Source organism: Mixophyes fleayi, chromosome 9 (genome assembly GCF_038048845.1).
Source record: "Mixophyes fleayi isolate aMixFle1 chromosome 9, aMixFle1.hap1, whole genome shotgun sequence".
Classification (NCBI taxonomy): Eukaryota; Metazoa; Chordata; class Amphibia; order Anura; family Limnodynastidae; genus Mixophyes; species Mixophyes fleayi.
In genome coordinates, this window is record NC_134410.1 from 14,850,540 (window position 1) to 14,869,397 (window position 18,858).

Here is an 18,858-nt window from a genome sequence, read left to right on the forward strand (position 1 = left end):
AGATCTGTAAAACATGGAGTAATCGCACATATATTGCGCAAGTCACACTATTTGTATATGAAACGCATTTTGTACGGCATGATGAAGACGTGATGATATCCTATTTAAGGGAAGTCTATAGGAAAACAAGGGGCCTGTGTGCAATGGTATAGGTGAAAACTGAACACACTTCAAAAACATTATAGTTGGCCTTGGTTTTATTTCATCATCATCAGCTATTTATATAGCACCACCAATTCAGCAGAGCTGTACAAAGAAGTGGCTCACATCAGTCCCTGACCCATTGGAGCTTACAGTCTAAAATCCCTAACACACATATACACAGACCGATTAAGGTCAATTTAATAGGAGCCAATTAAACTACTAGTTAATTGAAGACTGGAAGCAAATAGCTATTTGTTCCCTAAGCCCCACTCAACCACTAGATACATCATCTACAATGAACATTCCGTAGCTTTGGCGGTCAGGGGCGTAACTAGAATTATCGTTCCTCCGCATGCTGTCTGCCTCTCCGCAGCATCCCCCTGCACTTATTCAGAAAGGAAGGGTACATAAGAGTAGGGATGAGCGCACTCGGATTTATGAAATCCGAGCCCACCCGAACGTTGCGGATCCGAGTCGGATCCGAGACAGATCCGGGTATTGGCGCCAAATTCAAATGTGAAACTGAGGCTCTGACTCATAATCCCGTTGTCGGATCTCGCGATACTCGGATCCTATAAATTCCCCGCTAGTCGCCGCCATCTTCACTCGGGCATTGATCAGGGTAGAGGGAGGGTGTGTTAGGTGGTCCTCTGTGCTGTTTAGTTCTGTGCTGTTTAGTTCTGTGCTGTTTAGTTCTGTGCTGTTTAGTTCTGTGCTGTTTAGTTCTGTGCTGTGCTGTGCTGTGCTGTGCTGTGTTCTGCAGTATCAGTCCAGTGGTGCTGTGTGCTGTGCTCTGTCCTTCTGAGGTCAGTGGTGCTGCTGGGTCCTGTGCTGTGTCCTGTTCAGTCCAGTGGTGCTGTGTCCTGTGCTCTGTGCTTCTAAGGGCATAGTTATTTCCCCAATATTCCCCTGTGTTTAAAAAAATAAAAAAAAGTTTTTTTAAAAAATACCAAAAACTACTTTAATTTTTTTTAATTATCACAAAATTTGCACAACCAATCCTGCAGTATAAGCCCATTGGTACTGCAATATTACCAAGTTCACACATTCAGCAGTAAAAGTCCAGTGGTACTGCAATATTACAAAGTTTACACATTCTGCAGTATCAGTCCAGTGGTGCTGTGTCCTGTGCTCTGTCCTGCTGAGTTCCGTAGTGCTGCTGGGTCCTGTGCCGTGTCCTGTTCAGTCCAGTGGTGCTGTGTCCTGTGCTCTGTGCTTCTAAGGGCATAGTTATTTCCCCATTATTCCCAAGTTTTTAAAAAATAAAAAAAAAGTAAAAAAAAATAAAAAATTTAAAAAAAAAAAATATATAATAATTATAACCAAATTTGCAAAACCAATCCAGCAGTATAAGTCCATTGGTACTGCAATATTACAAAGTTCACACATTCTGCAGTATCAGTCCAGTGGTGCTGTGTCCTGTGCTCTGTCCTGCTGAGTTCCGTAGTGCTGCTGGGTCCTGTGCCGTGTCCTGTTCAGTCCAGTGGTGCTGTGTCCTGTGCTCTGTGCTTCTAAGGGCATAGTTATTTCCCCACTATTCCCAAGTTTTTTAAAAATAAAAAAAAAGTAAAAAAAAATAAAAAATTAAAAAAAAAATAAATATATAATAATTATAACCAAATTTGCAAAACCAATCCAGCAGTATAAGTCCACTGGTACTGCAATATTACCAAGTTCACACATTCTGCAGTATCTTGTGCTACATATAATGGAGACCAAAAATTTGGAGGATAAAGTAGGGAAAGATCAAGACCCACTTCCTCCTAATGCTGAAGCTGCTGCCACTAGTCATGACATAGACGATGAAATGCCATCAACGTCGTCTTCCAAGCCCGATGCCCAATCTCGTAGTACCGGGCATGTAAAATCCAAAAAGCCCAAGTTAAGAAAAAGTAGCAAAAAGAGAAACTTAAAATCATCTGAGGAGAAACGTAAAGTTGCCAATATGCCATTTACGACACGGAGTGGCAAGGAACGGCTTAGGCCCTGGCCTGTGTTCATGACTAGTGGTTCAGCTTCACCCACGGATCTTAGCCCTCCTCCTCCTCCCCCCCCCTACAAAAAATTGAAGAGAGTTATGCTGTCAGCAACAAAACAGCAAACAACTCTGCCTTCTAAAGAGAAATTATCACAAATCCACAAGGCGAGTCCAAGGATGTTGGTGGTTGTCAAGCCTGACCTTCCCATCACTGTACGGGAAGAGGTGGCTCGGGAGGAGGCTATTGATGATGTAGCTGGCGCTGTGGAGGAACTTGATGATGAGGATGGTGATGTGGTTATTGTAAATGAGGCACCAGGGGGGGAAACAGCTGATGTCCATGGGATGAAAAAGCCCATCGTCATGCCTGGTCAGAAGACCAAAAAATGCACCTCTTCGGTCTGGAGTTATTTTTATCCAAATCCAGACAACCAATGTATGGCCATATGTAGCTTATGTAAAGCTCAAATAAGCAGGGGTAAGGATCTTGCCCACCTAGGAACATCCTCCCTTATACGTCACCTGAATAACCTTCATAGTTCAGTGGTTAGTTCAGGAACTGGGGCTAGGACCCTCATCGGTACAGGGACACCTAAATCCCGTGGTCCAGTTGGATACACACCAGCAACACCCTCCTCGTCAACTTCCTCCACAATCTCCATCAGATTCAGTCCTGCAGCCCAAGTCAGCAGCCAGACTGAGTCCTCCTCAATACGGGATTCATCCGAGGAATCCTGCAGCGGTACGCCTACTACTGCCACTGCTGCTGTTGCTGCTGTTAGTCGGTCATCTTCCCAGAGGGGAAGTCGTAAGACCGCTAAGTCTTTCACAAAACAATTGACCGTCCAACAGTCGTTTGCCATGACCACAAAATACGATAGTAGTCACCCTATTGCAAAGCGTATAACTGCGGCTGTAACTGCAATGTTGGTGTTAGACGTGCGCCCGGTGTCCGCCATCAGTGGAGTGGGATTTAGAGGGTTGATGGAGGTATTGTGTCCCCGGTACCAAATCCCCTCGAGATTCCACTTCACTAGGCAGGCGATACCAAAAATGTACAGAGAAGTACGATCAAGTGTCCTCAGTGCTCTAAAAAATGCGGTTGTACCCACTGTCCACTTAACCACGGACATGTGGACAAGTGGTTCTGGGCAAACGAAGGACTGTATGACTGTGACAGCCCACTGGGTAGATGCATCCCCTTCCGCAGCAACAGCAACAGCTGCATCAGTAGCAGCAACTACAAAATGGCGGCTCGTGCAAAGGCAGGCAACATTGTGCATTACAGGCTTTAATAAGAGGCACAATGCTGACAACATATTAGAGAAAATGAGGGAAATTATCTCCCAGTGGCTTACCCCACTTAGACTCTCATGGGGATTTGTGGTGTCAGACAATGCCAGTAACATTGTGCGGGCATTAAATATGGGCAATTTCCAGCACGTCCCATGTTTTGCCCACACCATTAATTTGGTGGTGCAGCATTAACTCAAGAGTGACAGGGGTGTGCAGGAGATGCTTGCGGTGGCGCGCAAAATTGCTGGACACTTTCGGCATTCAGCCAGTGCCTACCGCAGACTAGAGGCACATCAAAAAAGCATGAACCTGCCCTGCCATCACCTCAAACAAGAGGTTGTGACGCGCTGGAACTCCACCCTCTATATGCTGCAGAGGATGGAGGAGCAGCAAAAGGCCATTCAGGCCTACACAGCCACCTACGACATAGGCAAAGGAGTGGGGATGCGCCTCAGTCAAGCGCAGTGGAGACTGATTTCCGTGTTGTGCAAGGTTCTGCAGCCATTTGAACTTGCCACACGAGAAGTCAGTTCCGACACTGCCAGCTTGAGTCAGGTCATTCCCCTGATCAGGCTGTTGCAGAAGCAGCTGGAGAAAGTGAGGGAGGAGCTGGTAAGCCATTGCGATTACACCAAGCATGTAGCTCTTGTGGATGTAGCCCTTCGTACGCTTTGCCAGGATCCGAGGGTGGTCACTCTTTTAAAGTCAGAGGAATACATTCTGGCCACCGTGCTCGATCCTCGGTTTAAAGCGTATGTTGTGTCTCTGTTTCCGGCGGACACAAGTCTACAGCGGTGCAAAGACCTGCTGGTCAGGAGATTGTCCTCTGAAGAGGACCGTGACATGCCAACAGCTCCACCCTCATTTTCTTCCACATCTATGGCTGCGAGGAAAAAGCTCAGTTTTCCCAAAAGAGGCACTGGCGGGGATGCTGATAACATCTGGTCCGGACTGAAGGACCTGCCAACCATTGCAGACATGTCTACTCTCGCTGCATTGGATGCTGTCACAATAGAAAAAATTGTGGATGATTACTTTGCTGACACCATCCAAGTAGACATGTCAGACAGTCCATATTGTTACTGGCAGGAAAAAAAGGCAGTTTGGAAGCCCCTGTACAAACTGGCTCTATTTTACCTGAGTTGTCCCCCCTCCAGTGTGTACTCGGAAAGAGTTTTTAGTGCAGCGGGGAACCTGGTCAGTGAGCGGCGAAGGAGGTTGCTTCCTCAGAACGTTGAAAAAATGATGTTTATAAAAATGAATAATCAATTCCTCAATGAAGTACAGCACTGCCCTCCAGACAGTACAGAGGGACCTGTGGTTGTGGAGTCCAGCGGGGACGAATTGATAATGTGTGATGAGGAGGAAGTACACACTGTAGGGGGAGAGGAATCAGAGGTTGAGGATGAGGACGACATCTTGCCTCAGTAGAGCCTGTTTAGTCTGTACAGGGAGAGATGAATAGCTTTTTTGGTGTGGGGGCCCAAACAAACCAATCATTTCAGCCAAAGTTGTTTGGTAGGCCCTGTCGCTGAAATGATTGGTTTGTTAAAGTGTGCATGTCCTATTTCAACAACATAAGGGTGGGTGTGAGGGCCCAAGGACAATTCCATCTTGGACCTTTTTTTTTTGCATTATATGACCAATCAACAGTCGTTTGCCATGTTCAAAAAGTAAAACCAAATTTAAAAAAATACAAGAAATTAAACCAAAAGTAAAATGCCGTGTCATAATTTAAAACAAGAGGTATTGACGTGCTCTAAAACTACTGTATTGTTGTTTATATTTTATAAACACTACACTTGAAAGCTTGAGTCTTTCAATAAAAAAGTAACTGTCCATTGCACGAATATTTGCAACAGGGACAATTTTAGGGTTAAGAAAGTCAACTAATAACACTTCGACGCTGTCTGTCTTTATAAACACTACACTTGGAAGTTGGAGGAGGTATTGTGGCCCCGGCACCAAATTTACTACCGGGGCCACTCCACTGTGCAGTCCATATTTAGGTGTATCAGATATTAAACAACGGTGACAGTTGATGCCGAATTTTTTAATTATATTGTGGCCTCGGTACCAAATTGTGTACCGGGGCCACCACACTACGCAGTCCAGATACTTGTTTGGTGGAATTCAGACCAGTTGAGGGTTTTATTATTATTATATTGTGTGGACCACTCTATCTATACCACACTACAACTCTATATACCACTCTATTTCATACTTTAATTCTATTTCATACTTTAATTCTATTTAATACTTTAATTCTATTTCATACTTTAATTCTATTTCATACTTTAATTCTATTACTAATTACCATAAAGAGGAACAAAATAAACCAATTTTACCAAAAGTATAATATGACTTAGACTTACAAACACTACACTTGAAAGATCGTGCCTTTAAATGAAAAAGTCAGTCTTCATTGCACGACTATGTGCAACAGGGACAGTTTTTTGGGTTTACAAAGTCAAACAATAACACTTTGACCCTGTCTGTCTGGGATCTCAATGACGAATTGTCTGTACCATGTTTGGAGGAGGTATTGTGGCCCCGGTATCAAATTGGGTACCGGGGCCACCCCACTATGCAGTCCAGATACTTGTTTGGTGGAATTCAGACCAGTTGAGGGTTTTATTATTATTATATTGTGTGGACCACTCTATCTATACCACACTACAACTCTATATACCACTCTATTTCATACTTTAATTCTATTTCATACTTTAATTCTATTTAATACTTTAATTCTATTTTATACTTTAATTCTATTTCATACTTTAATTCTATTACTAATTACCATAAAGAGGAACAAAATAAACCAATTTTACCAAAAGTATAATATGACTTAGACTTACAAACACTACACTTGAAAGATCGTGCCTTTAAATGAAAAAGTCAGTCTTCATTGCACGACTATGTGCAACAGGGACAGTTTTTTGGGTTTACAAAGTCAAACAATAACACTTTGACCCTGTCTGTCTGGGATCTCAATGACGAATTGTCTGTACCATGTTTGGAGGAGGTATTGTGGCCCCGGTATCAAATTGGGTACCGGGGCCACCCCACTATGCAGTCCAGATACTTGTTTGGTGGAATTCTGACACGTGGAGGGTTTTTTAATTATATTGTGGCCTCGGTACCAAATTGTGTACCGGGGCCACCACACTACGCAGTCAAGATAGATAGATGCGTATCATAGATAAAGTACATTCAGTGGTGTGGGGCAAATTGAAAAATATTCAAAATGCACTGACATTATCAAAAACAAGAGGTTGTCACACGCTAAAACTCCAACATGTATATGATGGAGAGGATGGAGGAGCAGCCGTATGTGTAGTGTAATGCAGATCTGTTGAAGGTTTTTTATATATTTTATTGTGGTGCCCAGTGCCCACTCCTCTACGCAGTCCAGGTACATTTATTGGTGCGATTCATAAAAGTTCAGGGTTTTTAAGATATTGTGGTGACCCACTCCTCTACGCAGTCCAGGTACATTTATTGGTGCGATTCATAAAAGTTCAGGGTTTTTAATATATTGTGGTGACCCACTCCTCTACGCAGTCCAGGTACATTTATTGGTGCGATTCATAAAAGTTCAGGGTTTTTAATATATATTGTGGTGACCCACTCCTCTACGCAGTCCAGGTACATTTATTGGTGCGATTCATAAAAGTTCAGCATTTTTAATATATATTGTGGTGACCCACTCCTCTACGCAGTCCAGGTACATTTATTGGTGCGATTCATAAAAGTTCTGGGTTTTTAAGATATTGTGGTGACCCACTCCTCTATGCAGTCCAGGTACATTTATTGGTGCGAATCATAAAAGTTCAGGGTTTTTAATATATATTGTGGTGACCCACTCCTCTACGCAGTCCAGGTACATTTATTGGTGCGATTCATAAAAGTTCTGGGTTTTTAAGATATTGTGGTGACCCACTCCTCTACGCAGTCCAGGTACATTTATTGGTGCGATTCATAAAAGTTCAGGGTTTTTAATATATATTGTGGTGACCCACTCCTCTACGCAGTCCAGGTACATTTATTGGTGCGATTCATAAAAGTTCAGCATTTTTAATATATATTGTGGTGACCCACTCCTCTACGCAGTCCAGGTACATTTATTGGTGCGATTCATAAAAGTTCTGGGTTTTTAAGATATTGTGGTGACCCACTCCTCTACGCAGTCCAGGTACATTTATTGGTGCGAATCATAAAAGTTCAGGGTTTTTAATATATATTGTGGTGACCCACTCCTCTACGCAGTCCAGGTACATTTATTGGTGCGATTCATAAAAGTTCAGGGTTTTTAATATATATTGTGGTGACCCACTCCTCTACGCAGTCCAGGTACATTTATTGGTGCGATTCATAAAAGTTCAGCATTTTTAATATATATTGTGGTGACCCACTCCTCTACGCAGTCCAGGTACATTTATTGGTGCGATTCATAAAAGTTCTGGGTTTTTAAGATATTGTGGTGACCCACTCCTCTACGCAGTCCAGGTACATTTATTGGTGCGAATCATAAAAGTTCAGGGTTTTTAATATATATTGTGGTGACCCACTCCTCTACGCAGTCCAGGTACAATTATTGGTGCGAATCATAAAAGTTCAGGGTTTTTAATATATATTGTGGTGACCCACTCCTCTACGCAGTCCAGGTACATTTATTGGTGCGATTCATAAAAGTTCTGGGTTTTTAAGATATTGTGGTGACCCACTCCTCTACGCAGTCCAGGTACATTTATTGGTGCGATTCATAAAAGTTCAGGGTTTTTAATATATATTGTGGTGACCCACTCCTCTACGCAGTCCAGGTACATTTATTGGTGCGATTCATAAAAGTTCAGCATTTTTAATATATATTGTGGTGACCCACTCCTCTACGCAGTCCAGGTACATTTATTGGTGCGATTCATAAAAGTTCTGGGTTTTTAAGATATTGTGGTGACCCACTCCTCTACGCAGTCCAGGTACATTTATTGGTGCGAATCATAAAAGTTCAGGGTTTTTAATATATATTGTGGTGACCCACTCCTCTACGCAGTCCAGGTACAATTATTGGTGCGAATCATAAAAGTTCAGGGTTTTTAATATATATTGTGGTGACCCACTCCTCTACGCAGTCCAGGTACATTTATTGGTGCGATTCATAAAAGTTCTGGGTTTTTAAGATATTGTGGTGACCCACTCCTCTACGCAGTCCAGGTACATTTATTGGTGCGAATCATAAAAGTTCAGGGTTTTTAATATATATTGTGGTGACCCACTCCTCTAGGCAGTCCAGGTACATTTATTGGTGCGATTCATAAAAGTTCAGGGTTTTTAAGATATTGTGGTGACCCACTCCTCTACGCAGTCCAGGTACATTTATTGGTGCGATTCATAAAAGTTCAGCATTTTTAATATATATTGTGGTGACCCACTCCTCTACGCAGTCCAGAAAGATACCTTGTTGCAACGTTTTGGACTAATAACTATATTGTGAGGTGTTCAGAATACACTGTAAATTAGTGGAAATGCTTGTTATTGAATGTTATTGAGGTTAATAATAGCCTAGGAGTGAAAATAAGCCCAAAAACTTGATTTTTAAACTTTTTATGTTTTTTTGCAAAAAAATCCGAATCCAAAACCTTAAATCCGAACCGAGACCTTTCATCAAGTGTTTTGCGAGACAAATCCGAACCTCAAAAATAACGAAAATCCGGATCCAAAACACAAAACACGAGACCTCAAAAGTCGCCGGTGCACATCCCTACATAAGAGTACCCATCCCTAGAATGCCTTGAAGTGTCAGCGGGCACACAGCAGGGAGCTCTTTAACCTGACCACAGACACTGCGCTATTTTCCTCTGAGCGAAGCCCTTGGGGAAGATGGCAGAGGGGCACAGGCCCTGGAGAAGCATGGGTGGCAGCTACACCAGACCTGGCAGGATATAATATGCAATTTATTAATTCAAGGATTCAGACAAGCACATAGGGGGCCATTCATATGATGTGAGTTGCCTCACATGTTATTTTTCCGAGTGTACCAATAGTAATTCGATTACAAGACCTGCGGTAATGACCACATCTGAAAATAGGGCCTTGTGTGCTCATTTTTGCCTTAACCTCCTAACTCGCAACTAATTGAGACGCCCCCTTAAAGCATAGTGAAGTATTCACACTGACCAGAGGTATAATTACCTATACAGTATGAAATCACTAAGTAAATGTTGCAACCATCAAATAGATATTTCTATCAATAAACAAGCTGTTTATTGAGTTTGCAGCTAACTCTACAATTAACATACATCATCTTAAAGAAATATATTAATGAGATTGTATTCAAATATAATAGTGCTATCAATATAGCCACACTAATTATGGTGAAACCAACAATATCACTGTTAAATCCTTGAAATATAGCCTGATAGTATAGATGTTCTTATGGAGTCAAAAGGTAGAAGATAAAGTAAATTACCAGCCGCTGTGCCACGGAGCTCATCTATGTTTGCAGACTGGCGCCTATGAGCGCCTTATTACCATTGCTCTCACATGCAATCATTCACTGTTCCTAAGTGGCTAATTAGTCCAACCCAGGTGTAAAGTGCTTGTAGACTCCTCAGCACACTCTAATTAATTGATTCAGCAAAGTGTGGCTATGCAAATTACTTGTGAAGCATTATAAAAAAGTTCTTATTTAACTAAATCTAATTTTTTTAATGTGTCCCATGCCCATAGCAAAAACCAGATTTAATTTACAGAAATAGCATTTTTTTCTTCTGCTGTCCCCTTATGCAAATATGCACTAGCTCAAGAACCACTGTACTAATAACAATTAGCAAGGCCACACAGAAGGCCAGTATAATAGCAATACACAGATCACACACACCTCCTCTCAGATCTACCTCTCTTACGTCTCGCCCGGTATCTGATAACCACCTCTCACTCTCGCCTACAAGACTTCTCCCGTGCTGCACCCCACTTATGGAATTCCCTACCACATCCAATTAGAATTTCCCACAGCCTTCAAATGCTCTCTGAAAACCCATCTCTTCATTAGAGCCTACTCCCACCTATACTACTCTCAGTTGCACACTTTCACTACTGTCCTTGCTTCTCTATCTTCAGCTGCCCCCTTTTCCAATTAGATTGTAAGTTCTGATGAGCAGGGCCCTCCTTAACCTGTATTTTCATGTCTGCATTTGTTTTGTCTTATTTTGTATGTACCTGTTTTATGTATGCGGTATGATGTGCATTGTTGCACCTTACAAATCAATGATAATAATGGTAATAATAATAATAATAATAATAATAATAATAATAATAAATAATAGTAATCATTGGAGCTTCTAAAAAATATGTGCTAGATTGTTCTTTATGCTGTTTTTTTAAAAAATATTATTTTGGAAGATCTGGGGGTAAATGTATGAATCTCCGGATTCTTCATCTCCGGCGTGTTCAGCCTCTTCAGCGCTTAAATTTAAAGCGGCGCTGCATTGTAAAGGGAAACTTCCCTTAATCCGGAGATTCATACATTTACCCCCTGGTGTATCTTCTTTTAATAGAGTATCATATTTTATAAAACAATTTTTTTTACTGGACTAATTCTAGACATTTACAAATAAAAGATCTATTAAAGATCTATCTTGTGGAATAGAAGACTCTTCATGGGACTTCTTTAAAGTTTACTATTATTATTTTTATTTTTTAATCTTTCTATAGATCTAACATTATAATAAAGTCTTTGGAGAGACTTACAGAGTAGTTAGTACATTTGTCTTCAATCGTGTGAGTAAGTTAAAAGTTATACTGGTTGTTTAGAGAAAAGTGATAAAATAATTACCTGTAGTGATATCCTCTTCCCATTAAATAATAAATCATATATGTATCTACCATAGAACACCAGATATGCTCCAAAAGAACCAGACCAAAAGTAAGCATCATTAAATGCCCCCATAACTAGGTTGGCATAACTTGGGGTATATCTGATGCCCATGGCATGGCCGATGTGTTTGCAAATAAAAATTGTGCTAAAAAACTCTTAATAAACGGAATTCCATCCCAGATATATATAAGTTGTTTCTCTGAGATATAATTGCATTTTTCTTAAATCCTATTTACTGCTTTCAAACCCACATGATATTTTTGGTGGCTACAATAAGAGATTGTATATTCATATAAACGTCGGTGAAGTGTGCTAATGTCTAGTCCTGCCTGTGCTGTGGTTGTGAACGCACATGGCGTCCAAAAATATCACATGACACTATATGCTGTTCTGTCGTTCCATCCATAGAACAGCTTAGGGGCCTGGGCTTTTTGGACATCAGTTCATCTGTGTTCTGTGCTGTGGACCCTCAGAATATATGCCTCTTACTCACGCACATCTGATTCAGTTGACTTATTGCATTGTCTCATTTTCTCATTGTCTGCAATCTCTTTATGTCTCCTTTTCACAATCTCTTTTCTCTTCTCTCTGCCATATTCTCAGATGACGCAGAAGCGTTTCAGATGTGTGGACTCTCCAAAGACTTGTCGGGGGACATAAATAATGTTGTCAATGAAGATGACGAAGACTTAATAGAGAAGTATCCCTGGATTGCTAAAATTTTGATATCTGTAAGTAGTCTCCACCAAACTCTTGCCAAATATCATGGACAAACTTTGTCAGGTAGCCATAAACAAGGCGAATCAGAAAGCCAACAGGTACCCAGAGAGTGAGTCAGATAGCCGTAGACAAGAGGTGTCACATAGGTATGGATAAATGGCTACAGACAGACATAGGCAGTTTCCTGTCTTTTTCGTCATGTATTGGTTGTCTATTTATAATTCTGAAATATGTCTCTCTTCAGGAAGTCGATAGCAGGGTCTACCAAGGGGGAAATTGGAAGATATCATACATATATTCCTATGTATCCCCTAGCCCCCATCTCCCACAGCTGCTGCATCCTCCCAGAGAAAGAAAAATGTCTTATTATATATAAATAGGGTCAGACACCATGTACAAGTGGTGATAGACAGACACCATGTACAAGTGGTGATAGACAGCCGCCATGTACAAGTGGTGATAGACAGCCGCCATGTACAAGTGGTGATAGACAGCCGCCATGTACAAGTGGTGATAGACAGCCGCCATGTACAAGTGGTGATAGACAGCCGCCATGTACAAGTGGTGATAGACAGCCGCCATGTACAAGTGGTGATAGACAGCCGCCATGTACAAGTGGTGATAGACAGCCGCCATGTACAAGTGGTGATAGACAGCCGCCATGTACAAGTGGTGATAGACAGCCGCCATGTACAAGTGGTGATAGACAGCCGCCATGTACAAGTGGTGATAGACAGCCGCCATGTACAAGTGGTGATAGACAGCCGCCATGTACAAGTGGTGATAGACAGCCGCCATGTACAAGTGGTGATAGACAGCCGCCATGTACAAGTGGTGATAGACAGCCGCCATGTACAAGTGGTGATAGACAGCCGCCATGTACAAGTGGTGATAGACAGCCGCCATGTACAAGTGGTGATAGACAGCCGCCATGTACAAGTGGTGATAGACAGCCGCCATGTACAAGTGGTGATAGACAGCCGCCATGTACAAGTGGTGATAGACAGCCGCCATGTACAAGTGGTGATAGACAGCCGCCATGTACAAGTGGTGATAGACAGCCGCCATGTACAAGTGGTGATAGACAGCCGCCATGTACAAGTGGTGATAGACAGCCGCCATGTACAAGTGGTGATAGACAGCCGCCATGTACAAGTGGTGATAGACAGCCGCCATGTACAAGTGGTGATAGACAGCCGCCATGTACAAGTGGTGATAGACAGCCGCCATGTACAAGTGGTGATAGACAGCCGCCATGTACAAGTGGTGATAGACAGCCGCCATGTACAAGTGGTGATAGACAGCCGCCATGTACAAGTGGTGATAGACAGCCGCCATGTACAGGTGGTGATAGACAGCCGCCATGTACAGGTGGTGATAGACAGCCGCCATGTACAAGTGGTGATAGACAGACGCCATGTACAAGTGGTGATAGACAGCCGCCATGTACAAGTGGTAAAAGACAGACGCCATGTACAAGTGGTGATAGACAGCCGCCATGTACAAGTGGCGATAGACAGCCGCCATCTACAAGTGGCGATAGACAGCCGCCATGTACAAGTGGCGATAGACAGACACCATGTACATGTGGTGATAGACAGACACCATGTACAAGTGGTGATAGACAGCTGCCATGTACAAGTGGTGATAGACAGCCGCCATGTACAAGTGGTGATAGACAGCCGCCATGTACAAGTGGCGATAGACAGCCGCCATGTACAAGTGGCGATAGACAGACACCATGTACAAGTGGCGATAGACAGACACCATGTACAAGTGGTGATAGACAGCCGCCATCTACAAGTGGCGATAGACAGCCGCCATGTACAAGTGGCGATAGACAGACACCATGTACATGTGGTGATAGACAGCCGCCATGTACAAGTGGCGATAGACAGACACCATGTACAAGTGGTGATAGACAGACACCATGTACAAGTGGTGATAGACAGCCGCCATCTACAAGTGGCGATAGACAGCCGCCATGTACAAGTGGTGATAGACAGACACCATGTACAAGTGGTGATAGACAGCCGCCATGTACAAGTGGCGATAGCTGCCATGTACAAGTGGCGATAGACAGCCGCCATCTACAAGTGGCAATAGACAGCCGCCATGTACAAGTGGCGATAGACAGACACCATGTACAAGTGGCGATAGCTGCCATGTACAAGTGGCGATAGACAGCCGCCATCTACAAGTGGCAATAGACAGCCGCCATGTACAAGAGGTGATAGACAGCCGCCATGTACAAGTGGTGATAGACAGCCGCCATGTACAAGTGGTGATAGACAGCCGCCATGTACAAGTGGTGATAGACAGCCGCCATGTACAAGTGGCGATAGCTGCCATGTACAAGTGGCGATAGACAGCCGCCATCTACAAGTGGCAATAGACGGCCGCCATGTACAAGTGGCGATAGCCGCCATGTACAAGTGGTGATAGACAGCCGCCATGTACAAGTGGTGATAGACAGCCGCCATGTATAAGTGGCGATAGCTGCCATGTACAAGTGGCGATAGCTGCCATGTACAAGTGGCGATAGCTGCCATGTACAAGTGGCGATAGACAGCCGCCATGTACAAGTGGTGATAGACAGACACCATGTTTAAGTGATGACAGACAGTAAGGAGCAGGTAGCATCAGAAAAGCATTGAAAATCAGACAGGCACAGCCAATATCCTGTTTTTTCCTGATTGCCTTGTCATGTTTTTTATTGAAGCGCCCGGGGGCTCAAGAGAAATGTAAAGGATCCATTGTGAGCAAAAATTTTATCCTGACCGCTGCTCACTGCTTCCACTTAGATGAACAATTACATTACATCACTGTGGACACAGGCGGTGAGTGATACCATCAACTTTCACCCCCTCAACTAATATCTGGTTAAACCCATAAAGGGAAACTGCACTACTTCAAACTGGGATTTTATTTCCTACATATATTATGTAAAACATATGAGCATAAGTTATTTGGCACAGAAAACCTTACATATATGCATTTGTTAAAGGGTACCCATGTCCTACTAATAATGGTGGCAGCTATTTTGTGGGTAGAAATGCAGCCTCGTTCCTCAGTGAGGTCACTGGTTCCTAGTGAATTGATTGGCTGAATATTGATTCAGCCCACAGAATAACAGCCTCCAATACATGTGGGTGACAGATGCACTTTTAATGTATGTTTCCATTACTCCTCCTTTTTCCTAGTCAAATACAGAATGGAAGTGAAATACAAATGATTAACGCCCATGCCCACAGGCTCAAAGTTGATTGCTACAGTGGTGTCTAATAAGAAAAAATGCTATATATGAAAGCCCTCCATAAATCCAGTAAAAACATCTGTTTTTCGCAGGATTACGGCAATATTTAAGTACATTACTGATATCTCTGGCGTCAGTACAACAACGTTCAACCTAATTCTCAATGCGGATGGCAAAATGAGCCAACTGAATAAGCTGTGTAAAGCTTACCTTTGTATTTTAGGTTCAGGTACATTACAAAAACTAATAAATACTTATGTTATCTATCACATTAACTCATTGCAGATGCTCGGAGTCTGAAAGTGAAGGATCTCTACCGCCATGATAAATATGCCCCTGACGGCAAATTGGATAAAAAGGTTGCCAAATCTTTTGATTATGACATGGCCCTTGTGGAACTGACAAGACCACTGAAGTTTTCCAGAAAAGTCAGGTAAAATATATACTCATTCACTAACATGAGATACTAATACTAATTCAATCATTGAAATATATTGTGTGAAATATATATACATTTCAGTTAATTTGCCATCCACCTGCTTACCTGTATCTCATATTATTTTATTTATCATTTTACTTTACTCTGTTCACAGCTTACATGTACATGGCTTGATTCCTCTTTTATCACCTGTATTTTAGAAAATGTTTCAAAAGTAGAAAAGAAGAATATAATGACCTACAGTAACAAAATGGTAATTGAAATAACTGCAAAGATAATTGTTACCAAACCAGAAAGGGTCACTTAAGAACCAACAAAAATGCGGACGCAAAGTGCAAATGCCTTTTCGAATTTTTTTAGTGATTGCACCCAATTCCACAGACAAATACATGGCTTAGCATGTGAAGATGTTGCTGATTGCAGGGGAACGATGGGTGTCTCAGGTTCTTCCTTGCTGACTTCTACGAATTTGTCCTTGCTTTGCATTAACTGACTGCAGTACAAGCTTCGCACTATGGCCAAGTGGGGAGTTGAAAACCAGGGGGTTGGGGATTGAGGAAACAGGAAGGGTGGTAAATTGAGTCAGTGGCCGGAGTGCCAATTTATCCATACAATGCAACTTGATTTTTTACATGTCCCCAGATTTTGAACCTATATCAGGGTTTCCCAAACCCAGTCCTCAGGGCTCCTCAACAGTGCAGGTTTTCCATATCTCCTTGCTGGAGCACAGGTTTATTCATTACTGACCGACACATTGTAACAGATCCACAGGTGATCCTAATATGTCACATGTGATCCAGAAAACCTGCACTGTTGGGGAGCCCCGAGGACTGGGTTTAGGAAACCCTGGCCTATGACTTATATTGATATCTTTATTTATATGACTGCAAAAGACAGTTTAATTAAAAGATTAGAATTTACAAATGTGATAGTGTCTTATACCTTATTTAACACATCAGTGAAACTCAAAAAGGAATAACATTCTAGGCACTACAAAGGAAAAGTTGTAATTCAAAGTGGCATTAGGTAGAATATTGAAGTGTTTTTACTTTTGGGTATCTTGCACCCCTGTTCGTGTATGAGTCTCACTGAACAAGTTTCCCCAAGCCATCTTAAACTTCAGACTCTAAAATTGTCTTTAGTATTGTCCTTCTTTGTACCCCATTACAGATGCTCAAAAGTGTGACAGGGGTGCAATGTTTTAGTGATTCAGGCTTTGGGTTCTGCTTTAGGATTCCTCAAAATTCCCTTTCACACTGTGTTTGTAAATTGAAATTTTGCGGGATGATTATGGCTGAGATGATGATGATCAGCTCTTCCTGCTGCCTGGTTTGGTTGAGGTGCGACTGAAAGATGTATCAGTGAAGGGCTCTTCTTTATACTCCATACTCTGTAGCATTATATTAGGATTGCCTGGTTTAAGGTTTATTTTTGTACGCTGTTTAAGAGATCATTTTGCTGTTAGAACACTGAAGGAAATAGGCCAATAATCTTATTACGATAGGAAAGGAAAATTCTGTAACAACTGAGATAGAGTTTCATGTTAACTTTTCTTATTGTAGACCCATCTGTCTTCCGTGCACAACCGGTACCTCCTGGGCATTGAGGCAGCGGGGGAAATCTGTGACTTGCAACGACCACAGTGAGTGTGGGAGAGGGGACATCTTGGGGGAAGGATTTAAAATGTGGAGACAATAGAAGGACGTTTACATACTTTTAATATAAACAAAAAAATAGCCATACCAAGACACAAAAGTATGTAATATACAATATAGAAATGTAAACATAGATGGCCTGATGCAGAGTGGAACACATCTTGGGCCTAATTTACGGCCCAAATATGTACGTGCAAAAATAACGCATTTCACCCCATATAGTGAGTCATACGCATCTCAAGATGCATCCAGCATTGGTAGTATATGCGCTAGGTTTACAGCACGTCGTACTTACACCCATATATACAGAACCGATGCAATATAACTGCTGTAAAACTTTGCAAACATCATCACCGTGTATTATAATATGCCTTTAAAAGGCGTATCTATGTCTGCCTTAAGGTTTGCTTTGGCTTGCAATTCCGCGAACATGCCCTTACTGTACTCGATCTACGTTATAACTAGAGATGCTCGGGCTCGGTTTTTCCAAAAACCGAGCCCACCCGAACTTAGGGGATCCGAGTAGGCTCGCGAGCCGGCTCTGTATTTCCGCGCGTCCTCGGATCTGAATTGAGGCAAAACGCCATTGTTGTGTTGTTGAATCTCACGGGTTTTGGATTCCATAAGTACCTTCCTCCCCAGGAGATCTAGCGCTATTGGTCACACAGAAACAGGGGTAGCAGTGTTTTTGTCACTCTCCAGTCTCCAGTGCCATTGCTCATACAGAAATAGGAGGGGTAGCAGTGTTCTTGTCACTCTCCAGTCTCCAGTGCCATTGCTCACACAGAAACAGGGGTAGCAGTGTTCTTGTCACTCTCCAGTCTCCATTGCCATTGCTCAGTGCCATTGCTCATACAGAAACAGGAGGGTTATCAGTTTTCTTGCCATTTGACAAAAATTGACTGGAAATGACTGGAAATTAATGTTATTGAGGTTAATAATAATGTAGGGGGAAAAAAAAGAGCCAAATTCTGTGATTTTAGTTTAAAAACATATTGGGATTGTAGAAAAAAAATCGTGATCCAAATCAAAACACGCGAGGGCAGTTTTGCCAAAGCCAAAACCAAAACACAAAGTTAATCTAGATTCAAAACCAAAACCAAAACACGGGGGTCAGTGAACATCTCTAGTTATAACGCCCCTTCCCTTCTCCATCACGCCTCTGGTGCAGGCTGGCATAATTGTGGATGCGTGCAATTCTGCATTGGCTTAGATACTTGGAAGTTATTTTGTGGGCCTGTGCAGAGCGAGATCATGGAATTTACACTATGCAAACCGGCATCTGTTAAACTCTCCATCAGGCCCAGAAAGTATGTGCCATAAGCTAGAGCAGCTAACAAATATCATCTCTCAGTAGTTTCACTTATACTTAACTCACTGCTTGCTATGGGGGTAACAACATATCTACGAAGTGCAGTATTTTGTTGAAATATCGGTACTATCTTTGATCAACTTGGTGCACTAATGGGAGGAACCGTCTGATTAGCTGCATAC

The 18,858-nt window shown here is 42.3% G+C and overlaps 1 protein-coding gene and 1 long non-coding RNA gene across 2 annotated transcripts in view; one reads left to right on the forward strand and one right to left on the reverse strand.

The window, feature by feature from the left end:
- Positions 1 to 18,858, forward strand: part of LOC142102036 (complement factor B-like) — a 67,177-nt gene that overhangs the window by 37,773 nt on the left and 10,546 nt on the right. Inside the window, exons 11-14 of the mRNA XM_075186553.1 lie at positions 11,898 to 12,025; positions 14,737 to 14,854; positions 15,556 to 15,703; positions 17,272 to 17,351. Of these exons, the coding sequence (XP_075042654.1) occupies positions 11,898 to 12,025; positions 14,737 to 14,854; positions 15,556 to 15,703; positions 17,272 to 17,351 (474 nt within the window). The remainder of the gene's footprint in view (positions 1 to 11,897; positions 12,026 to 14,736; positions 14,855 to 15,555; positions 15,704 to 17,271; positions 17,352 to 18,858) is intronic.
- The window catches only part of LOC142102037 (uncharacterized), a 58,177-nt gene that overhangs the window by 22,624 nt on the left and 16,695 nt on the right, over positions 1 to 18,858 (reverse strand). The window lies entirely within an intron of this gene.